We start from the raw sequence: 11226 nt of genomic DNA, 5'->3' as shown, positions 1-11226 counted from the left end.
CTGGCCTCTGCTGCAGACATGCAGCAGCCCACCCACCTGTGTAGAACGAGCAGTCTGCCATGCAGGTAATTATCAGACCCTTCTGAGACACCCGGGGCTCCGCATAACCCTTTACACCTTCCCCAAGACACATTTTTGAAAGTGCTTACCTCCTTCACCGCAGCGGATTTGTTTCTACTGCTTATACAAGCACCTTTGGCTTTAAGCTGAGTCCTTTTCTATCAGTCCGAGAGGAAAGATTTGACTTGTTTATTTCGCGCAGTAGAATGGATCTTTAGGCTGGACGTACATACGTGTAAGTGGATTCAAAAAGCTTATTTGTATGTAATGCAATTGTCACCCCCGTGAGAATTTGTCTGAATTTTAGATCATTTTAAATGAAATGAAACTAAAAGTGAATACACTTGTTGCATGAAAATAAATAAAATCTAAAAAAAAAAAATGCTGCATTTATAAATATATGAATCCTGGCACGGATCCTGCGTTCCTTCCAATTATAGTTGGTCTGAAATGGTGCTATCAATCTTTGTACTATGAAAAGAACTTGAGACTCATACCTGAAAGTACTTTCAATAGGAGGTGCAGCGCCAGACTTTCTATATCCTGATTTTGACTTTTAAGAGTAGTTCTGTATGTTTTTGCTGTAAAAACGGGAATAAATGTAACATATGATAATTGATTTTTAATGTAACTTAATTTGCACTGAAGAACCACATGTTAACTAAACCTAATCATACTTTATGGTCTTCTTGAGGAAATTACCTTTTCCACATTCACCAATTATGGGATGTGGTAGGAAGCCACATTGGGACACTTTGTAGAGCTGATGAGGGTCAAGGGTCTTGCTCATGGACTTGTACTCCTTCTATTCCCTAATAGCAGACAGTCTCCAACTCTGAACCTGAAACTGCAGGTTTTTTTCCTGTTAAAATTGAGTTTTTCCTTTACATCTTCGTTGCTTGCTCATGTGGAATTGTTGGATTTTTCCTCTGTAAAAGCGCCTTAAGTGTTTGGCTCTATATAAATATAATAGAATTGAGTGGTTTTCTCTGAAGCTTATTTTACATTTTCAAATAGTCCATGACACTTGTCGCAAATCCATTTACTAATAAATGGCTAAATCAAGATTATTATTAGGTTTACCCTCAACATCGTTCTTGTTATTGTGATTTCTTCTCGAGAATAAAAAAGTAAATGTTTGGTAAAGACCCTAACCCCTGGACTTCTCCAGCCAACCCTTTATGTAATGATGTAATGTGCTCAGATATGTCTTTTTTTCCCTCCTGTTTATGCCTCCCACCACCACCATGACATGATATATCCGCTCTCGGTGTGTCATGTGCAATGTTTTGCTGTTAATCATCCTCCATCCTGTAGGCCTGGTGTGTAAACAAAGGTCCCAATTAAACGAGCAGATTCCTTACATGAGCCTAAACAAGCTGCTTTCATTCATGTGCTGCAGGGATCGTGAGGAGGCATCGCAGAGAGACAGCAGATTGAAGTCAACCCCATCCCGGAGAAACCTTGCATTACCTCTCATCCACTCTTTCCTCTCCTCCTTCTCTCTCTGTGGACGTCCAGCTGCCCCCCCCCCGCTCGTATCACATTTGAAGAAATCTCTGAATTGTCAGTGTAGGACTGAGTCTAATTGACAGTTTCGTTCACGCTCCAGTGTTAAGGCTTTTTGTGCCAATCCTCTCCCCTTCCCCGTTTTCATCGCTTTCATAATTGCCACCAACATAATGACACAGTTGCTGTGGCAACCGTGTCTTTCTGTGTCCTTTTTTTCTCCTCTCGCTCGTGCGCGCGCGCGTTCACACACAAAGAAAAATAACACACAACACACAACACACACACACACACACACACACACACACACACACACACACACACACACACACACACACTCACACACACACACACACACACACACACACGGGATCTCGCAGGTCTTCCACTGAATCTTTAATTTCTCAAGTCGGTTTTTTTAAAGTCGTCTCAGCTCAGCTTTGCTTCATGTTTTACTTTTTCAAACAGCCCAAATTCCCCGACTGACATTTTTCACAACAGCAGCCAGTAAAAAAAAAAAAAAGTAAGTGTCTTTTGTGGTTACTTAATTAAAGAGGGTGAATTAAAAGGAGATGAACGCCACCAGTTGAATGGGCCAAATGACCATCAGTGGCAGCGCGCGGAGCGCAGCGAGGCTCATCAGCAGTCTGAGCGACCAATCACAGCGCTCCCCCACCGGCGGACCTCCGCGAGGCCAGTCACAGCGAGGCGGCGGAACGCGTTTTTCCTGGAGAGGATGAGGAGAACCAGCTCCAGTCAGCTCGAGATGGACAAACTTCAACTGAGGGACAATTTTTTTTTTAATTCCACATTTTGACCGTCTGACAGATTGTTAGTGTTTCTTTTGTAACTTGTGCTCTACCCCCCCCCCGCCCGCCCCCCCCCCCATCAGGAATTTATTTAAAGTGATTGTCACATGTATGAGAAAACCTCAGAACATCTCGTTGTGCTCTGACTCTCGCTCCCGCTCGCGTTTTTTCATCCTTTAATGCTTCTGATGATGGATTTATCAACAGACTGATGGAGTGATCCAGATCTGCAGCACTTCTAGAAAAAACAAACAAACAAAAAAAAAAACTGCGGGCATTTGAAGAAAGGAAAAGGGAAAGAAGAAGAAGAATTTAAAGAAGAAGAACAGAAAACAGGTGGCAGATCCAGCAACAGTTCAAGCTGTCCTCATCATCTTTTGCTACAATAACAGGCTGCCATCTGAGAGACAGTGCGCAGACTCTCGCAGCTCCTCTCCAGCATCAAACCCCCCGAGCAGCGCACAGGTAAGACACGACATCATGCACCTTCCATTAACGCAACGCCAATTACCAAATTACCAACAAAACCAATCAATTCCATTGATAAGGCTTTCTGTTGTGCGTGGAAATTGACTTTTGGCGTGTGTTTAGAGGTATCGGCTGTCCTGCAAACGGTTTTTTTTTTCTGTTTTTTTAGAGAAAGCTGCGCCACAGAAACATCCAGACACTGGATTCAGTCTGATTTTTTAAATATTTTTTTTACTTTAATCGAGCACTGCCAGGATATTCATACATTAAGGATTTGAATTCACACACACACACACACACACACACACATACATACACACACACACACACACACACACACCGGCATGGATACACCCACGCGCTCTGAGCCTACTGATAGATGCAAGTCATGTCCATAACCCTCATGCTTGCTCATTGCAAGTTGCAACTTATTAACCTAATGAATGACATCTCATGTCTGACAAAAGGAGGAATTCATCGGGGTTGAAACACAAAGTCGTTGCGCAGCTTCATATTCTCTGCTCAGACCGATGCCACCTCTGCTGTAATCAACTGTCTTGTTTGCATCTGCATGACTTCTGCACAGGATTTTTTTTCTCTCTCTCTCTCTCTCTCTTTTTTTTTACCTTCTCAGCAATTCACACCACGGTGCGTTTTGCAAAGCGCGCATCTAAAGAAGAAGAAGAAAAAGGGGCCATTTTGTTTCATTTCCAACAAACACCTGTTGAAATTATCGCATGGCCAAAGCGTCTATACAAGCTTGCCGACTTGCCTGCAACGACGAGAGACGCTTTTAAGAGGACAGTTGGTTGATTTGCATTGATATGATCACTTGTGAGAAAAATGCAGGCATCTGCTGAAATGGTTGATCTCCTCTCTCCCTCCAGTGGCCACGCACCCCAGGGTGCATCTTCACAGTTGTGGATGCTTTGCCCTTCACCCTTTGGTTCCCATACTGGCTATCTGCAGCATTGATTCACCGTCACTGTAGAGATTCCAGGAGAGAAAAAAATGTCAGCTTTTATGCAGTCATGTCAGTAGAAAAAAATACAATCGCAGGAGTGTGCGTATTGGGCAACGCTGCTCTCTTTGCCTGGTCACTTTTAATACATCAATGTTATTTTGGGGGAATTCTATGCACATTCAATTGGAATTGACTCCTTGAATATGCTCAGTGTAGAATAGTACATTTCTTGGCCGTAAATGCATGTTAACCGGGGAGTGGCTTGATTTGGTTGCCAGAAGATCGTGATGGAGTGAGGGCAGAGAGCAGAAGATTTGATAGAGGAAGAAGTTGAGCAGCTTTGGAAGATGACGGTACAAGGCGTGCAGATGTGACTTTGAATTCTGCTCGGGCTAATGGGTGTAGATTGGATTCTGCCTCCCTTCTCTTTCACTGCCTCTTTCACTCACACACAGACAGAGCTGCAGTGCTATTCTGAGAGAGTTAGCTGCCTCAACCCACGCACAGAATCTGAGAAAGAGAGAAAGGCAGGACCAGGGAGAAAGAGGAGAAGGAGGGAGCAAGAAGAATAAAAGAGTGAGGCAGAGACTGGCCACAAGAAGGTTTTTGTTGAAAGCCGAGTATGGACTTACATGCAAACGTGTATTTAATCATTTAAAAAAAAAAAAAAGAAGCCTTTTTACGGGTCATAATGTATTCGGTTAAGTGTTCTCGCAGTGTGCGGCGTGCAGGCTTGATTAGCACTCTTTTTGTGTGTGACATGGACTGTATTTGCAGATCTGTTTGGTGGTGCTGTTTGTGTGATGTGCTATGTTGTATTGGTAAGTGCTGGGAGAAATGTACTTGATTCTGTGCCACCCACACACCGCCCTCCCACTCATGGTCGTCTCTGCATCTATACCTCTGGCTCTTCCCGCTCACCACAGTCTCTTTGCTCATTTAAATCCCTACCCTGCATTTATCCCTCTGCTCTTCTTCTTTTTCTTTTTTTCTTTTTCTCTATCACTGGCTTTTCAAGAGAGTGTTTTCTCCTGCGACCAAACAGACACACGCGAACACACACACACCCGCCTTCCCACAGTGCACGCACACAGTGAAATTAATATGAACTAATGCATTTCGTGAGGCAAAGATGAACACACAAAAGGGTCGAACAGTGAAGGGCTTCTTATTTATTTTTTTCTTCTTCTAACCTTAATGTCTCTCGTTTGCATTGCAGTGGACATTCGGCCAGCACTTTCCAGATTTGATTGTCGACATGTAAAGCGGAAGACAGGTCTGGAAATCAAGCGGAGCACTTAGAGGCGACGAGAGGAGAAATTCTCCTGGAAAACTCTTTGGGAACATTAGTCAGTGGGAGAGTGGCTGCTTTGTGTTTCTGTTTTTTTTTTTTTTTTTTTTTTTTAGATTTTCCTTCGCTGAACTCTCCTCAGAAGGTTAGAGGAGCATGTAACTGAAACAAGTGGAGCCCTCAGTGATTTCAGCATTCTGTCTCCCCCATCTGTGCCTACATTCTCTGCTACAGATAGGGACGTTTTGATAATTACATATAATTATAATTTCTGTGGGAGACAGATCTGCCTCTGTCTATTATTGCCAACACCTCCAACACAATAACTTCACACATTTACATATTTTTCAACAAAAGTGATATTCTTTGAACCTCTGAGACAAATCAGGAATAATTTTACTTAGAGAGACATGTCACATGGAGAAGCAATGTGCCATTCTGTTCATATCTAATTAGTGGTACAGTTGAGTGACACGGGCAACGTTTTGTGCCTAAAAGCTGAGTGCTGAACACTTAAAACCATGACATATGTCTCATTTTGCGAGGTGTTTTACCGGTTGGGAGTCATTTCTTTGGTTTATGCTTACCCCTAATTTTCAGTTGTTACAGTCTTGTAGCACTTAAGCAGAGCCATCCTCATTATCACCTACAGCCCAATCACAGTAACAGTCTGTGCCAGGCGAGTACTGATGCACATCAATCCTACTACGGCGAAGAGGAGACAAGGTACATTTTGTAATAACTATAGTTGTGAGCGTCTGGAACAAGTTAGCGTGGACACAACGCCCTACTAGGCCGCATAAATGGACAGTCGTGATCAGTGGTGCAGTCGTTTTCTTTTGTTTAATTCTTTACGATGCCGAAAAGCACCAAATATATGAGACAAGTCCTTATGCTTTTCCAGAGAACAATCGCTTACAGGATAAATAAGTGCCACCTCTGAATGCACGTCGTGCCAGACTGAAGAATTCAGCCAGTAACACACACAGCGGATCAAACTCTACATTTCAAATTAAAACTGTGCATCTACTATTTATTGTTCAAGTGCCACAATCAACACAGGAATATACGTGAGTGCTATATTTTAATGAAAATATTTCCTTAGCTTTTAGAAGAAGGGATTTAGGATTAAAAGTATGAAAATTGTCATTTGGTTCTTTTTACTCTATTGTTGTAGATCTGAGAGGTCTTTTTAGAGGGCGAAAGATGAAGTCATTACGCTTTCAGAATTCCTCTTTAGTAGGAAATTAAAATAATTTCTAGACCATTATCACCACTTATTGAAACTTACTAAAAACGTTTATCCAGCGTTTTTCATTTTCATTTTCATTGCGCCTGACCTTTTCTATTATTATTATACCATACAAATACTTACTAATCAAAAATCAGGCTGCATCATCCTCCATTACTGAATGAAACGACTGATACGTTACCAATATCTGTGAGGTTGTATGTTCTACTTGAATATTCCACATGCCATTTTAATGAGTAAAACTGCTAAAGCGGACACATCGTTGTAACTGCGTTGACTCAACAACAGAAAATAGATGTCTTAGTCATGTAAAAATGACGCCCACCACCAAACTCCGAGTCCTTGCTGTCTCCTTGCTCTCCCTTCTTGTTGCCCCTGTTGCCATTGTTGGGGAGACCTCCCCATCTCCACCTCTTCAGTTCGTAAAACGCTCAGGAAGACCTTTCACAGAGCTGCCCAAGGCCGACCCCAGCCCCTCCCTCCTGCTTCTTGCCATCCAGACAAATGTTAAGCCAGCCGCTCTCCAAAGCAGGACCAAAACCCCTGGGAAACTTCCAGAAGCGTCAGAGGGAGTTCTGGAAGCACCGCCAAGGCCCTTACCACAAGTAATGTTCCCCAAGAATGTAACGTCATCAGAGGCGCTTGCGCCCCCCTTAGGTGCAGCGCAGGTGGCACCTATTAGACCCCAAAAGATCGAGGTATGGATTGATGTGTGTCGGGGTTATTATGATGTCATGGGACACTTTGACACCGCTTTCAACTGCTCCAAAGACTCCTTCATCTACTGCTGTGGAACCTGCCACTATCGCTTCTGCTGCCCCGAGCCAAGCCGGCAACTCGACCAAGACAGCTGTAAAAACTATGACTCTCCAGACTGGGCCAAGCCTCAGACCGACAGCATGATTATAACAGAAGAGTTAGGTCCTGACCCAGGCTTTGATCCCCTGAAACAGCAGAGCCACAACACAGGATTTGTGATTGGTGGCGTCGTTGTCTTCATGGTGGCCGTCGCTGTGGGTATCAAGGTGGTCTTCAACAAGGTGCAGCAGGAAGCCATCCAAAGGGAGCTGAACATGCCCAGGTGAGGATTTGATTTCCTGTATAAATACTGTAAGGAAATTAGGTTTTCGGGACTCCTTAAATGGCCCAGATTCATCATTCTGGGCTCAGAATAATGTTATTAGTCATCAGCTGAAACATATTTGATCTTCCTCGGGTGGCTGTAGCAGTATTTACAGTGGCTTGAATTTCATCTTGGCTTTTTTTTTTTTTATTTCACTTACGACCCATAATCTTGGCATTAAGAATTGGGTTTCTGTACAGGTTACAACAAAATATACTGATGGCCCTATTTTTGTAGTATTTTTATATTTTATTTAGTGCTGAAATCTACAATCTGACACAGATATGATTGTGTTTTACACGTTAGCCTGTGACAAATACTCCTGTGATTAAAAACCTAACAACATGGACATGTTCAGCCACTGTGAACTTGGTCTGATATGGTGAATGGTGTTTGTTTCAGTCACCTTTTGACTAATTATTGCCTTGTGTTTCCGTGGTTGTGTTTTTTCACATCATTAGAGCTCTGGTTGACATGCTGCGGCACCAGTCGAGCCCAGTTCAGCAGGATGAGAGAAACAATAGTGTGGCGCTGACAGTCGCAGATGGACAAGGGACGCTTGGTAGACCTCCGAAAAATCTCTACGCCCCAGGACTGCCCAGCAAGGACAACAGACGTGAGAGGATAGGGCTCATACGACAGTGAATAGCACAATCAGAGGCACAATTAGAGCTTTTGTACCAGCATTCTTTGTACGCTGAGGCTCATTCTGCTTTTTACCTCTTTCTCTGGAGACTTAGGATGTATTTGCAGCTATTGAGGAGACAGAATACAATAAAAACTCTGAACTTTTAAATGCTAAATTCTCAACAGTGACACATTTGACTTTTGAATGTGATGATATTAATTAGCAACAAAAAAAAAATTCAAGCAATCAAATACAAAATAATGTCGATTTAAGTGCCTCTAAATTGTATGTCCTTAACTGATCTTGTGTTGGTGAATTGATGCAGGTGAATACAAACGTATAAAAGCCTTGATTTCATAATGTTAAAACACCATTCAACTCAAAACTGCCTGACATCCATTTTGTGTGCTGATTACCTTATGTTCTTTTGACTTACAGTGGGCAATTTGCAACACAATTTCATCCACCCATCAGGCTCCAGCCCGCAACACACCGCAACCATCGGTAAGGCAGCTGGTGAAAGCAAAGCTCCCATGTAAATTACATGTAATCGCCTCGATGCTTCATTTACTTCATTCAGATTCATTTTGAGCTCAAAAGTAGCCCCATTCATTTCAACAATAATAATGATTATCATAGCTCTGGATGCTCACGTCAGTGTTGAAAGCAGGTTGAAATCTGTCTATTTGCGTGAATGTTGGTGGATTCACACGCAGCCACACGCAGCGCAGTATATCCAGAGGAGCAAATCTCATTTAACACGCGGCCGTTTTCCCCCTGTGGTCTCTGTAGAACGCACCCCGAGAATGAACAATGCTCAGCTGGCAGCTGGAGGCACCCTGCTCTCCAGTAAGCACAATAACACCAAATCCCAGCCTTCCTTCCACCACTCCCTGCACAACCTGGCCCAGCTGCCGCCCTCCTATGAGAGCGCCACGAAACCTGAGCTCAACAGATATTCCTCACTCAAACGCCTCGGTAAGTGCCTCGAATTTCTAGAAATAAGACATGTTCTGTCCTATGGCTCTGCCAAATCCTCTCACTCCCCTTAGAGTCTGTTGCTGCAGGTGTTTCATTAGTTCCAACACTCTTGACACTTTTCCATAAAGCGCAGGGGGCATCATTATCTGCTGATGCTATTTACCAGGAGTGGAAAGACCACTGAAAAACTGCACTCAAGTATCGTATACTCAAATATAAGTTTCAAGTACTCCTTTTAACTACTACTCAGGGTAATAGGGTTAGTTTTAAACAATTGTATATTGTACTCTATAATTATTGCATGAATTCAACTCAATTTTGTGAAATATGTGCAAGACACATTCCCCAGACATATAAAGGTAGGAATTTTGTCTATTAAATAATTAACTTATTGGACTCAGAACTGCAGATTGCATGATTTGAATATTAATATATATTCTGGGCCCATTTACAATTGATTTATAATTTGTAAAGTAGGGTAGATGGTGGAAATTGCAATTACATATTTACAAAAATACTCTTAAATGTATAACATACTCCTTAATTACTGTCATTTGAGTATATGAAATTTTGTTTGGTTTCCAGAAAAAGGTCTCGATGAGTATTCGTCTGGTTACTGCACTACCAAGCGCCGGCCTCATACCGCCCAGCCAGCCCTGCAGTCCTCTCAGCACCACCTCCACTGGGGTGGAGACTACACGCTCAGTGGCAGAGGGACCCTCCCCAGACATGCAATTCGGCCCTGGATCCCACCACCACCTTCTGGCATGCCAGCTTCACCCACTCCCAATCCTTACCCTCTGGATCCCCCAGAGCCGCAGTACAACTCCAACTATGACACTCTCTCCAAGACTGCGAGGAAAGTTAAGTCTTCTGATCAGTTGCTCAACATGAATGATGTCCCAGGTAACACTGGGACCCTGTCTAGGTTGTCAAAGAACCAGCAACACCAGTACTACAAAGCCATGGCTGCCTCGAATAAGAACTCCAATACACAGACTCTGACCAGGAAAACCCAGGATAGGGATCGGGACAGGGACAGGGACAGGGACAGGGACAGGGAACGGGAACGGGAACGGGAACGGGAACGGGAACGGGATCGGGATCGGGATCGGGATCGGGATCGGGATAGGGGGGATAGGGATCGGGATCGGGATCGGGATCGGGATAGAGATAGGGATAGGGATAGGGATAGGGACTGGGATCGGGACCGGGACCGGGACCGGGACCGGGATCGGGATCGGGATAGGGGGGATAGGGGGGATAGGGATCGGGATAGGGATAGGGACTGGGACCGGGACCGGGACCGAGACCGGGATCGGGATCGGGATCGGGATCGGGATCGGGATCGGGACAGGGACAGGGACAGGGACAGGGACAGGGACAGGGATAGGCCGGACAGGCTGCTCATGTCTCCGGACCATTTGGAGGAGAGGATGGGTGGGATAGGTGTTGTAGATCCATACGCCCACACTGGAGGGGTTGTCCCCACGCTGCCTCGCCAACAGAAAGCTCAGTCCCAGCAGAATGTCTGTGCCACGCCATCCCTCGACCGGCACCACATGATCAAGATGAACTCTCACCCCACGTCCGGACGAGAGCAGGAGAGGGGTACAGCCATGACGGGGCACATGAGCGGGGGGATGGGTTGGGCGGGGGAGGGGACTGGGGCAGGAGTCGTCATGGGAACAGGAACACTAGGGGGTCATAGCGCCAGGAGAATGGCTTTTGCAGCAAAACGGCAGAACACCATCGAGCAGCTACATTTCATACCGGGAGGGGGTGGCACTGGTTCACAAGGCAGTGGAGGAGGCAGTCAGGGGATCAGGACGGGGAGTAAAAATGAAGTGACAGTGTGAGGTCTGTGCCTAATGTAGAGTTTACTCTCCATTTAAGGGTATAGGAATAGTATATATCACACTACTGCATTTAAAGTATTAGATTAGATTATACAACTACATGATATAAACCTATAGAAGTATAAAGTATAGTAACAGTATAATGTGTTTAGGCTATTCAAATTAGTGTTATCTTGTAATTCAATATTTTGACAACTTATAACATTTAAAACTTAAGTGAGGAACACCTGTTCCAGTTATGTGATAGCCTATCAGCCATATTTTGTACCAGAATTTGCCATA

General features: G+C 44.1%; 1 protein-coding gene across 1 annotated transcript; it reads left to right on the top strand.

Moving 5' to 3' along the window:
• Positions 1-6667: 6667 nt before the first annotated feature.
• Positions 6668-10944, top strand: shisa7a (shisa family member 7a; the record flags this gene model as incomplete). The annotated part of the gene is made up of 6 exons (XM_080471873.1): positions 6668-7434; positions 7938-8092; positions 8543-8608; positions 8897-9082; positions 9671-10112; positions 10443-10944. 6 exons carry the CDS (start codon positions 6668-6670, stop codon positions 10942-10944), a joined length of 2118 nt encoding a protein of 705 aa, XP_080327999.1.
• Between the last annotated feature and the right edge of the window lie 282 nt (positions 10945-11226).

The sequence above is a fragment of the Lipophrys pholis genome (genome assembly GCF_963383615.2).
Source record: "Lipophrys pholis genome assembly, chromosome: 9".
NCBI classification, from domain to species: Eukaryota; Metazoa; Chordata; class Actinopteri; order Blenniiformes; family Blenniidae; genus Lipophrys; species Lipophrys pholis.
The sequence above is the reverse complement of the archived record's forward strand: the minus strand, read 5'-3'. Positions and strand labels throughout refer to the sequence as shown.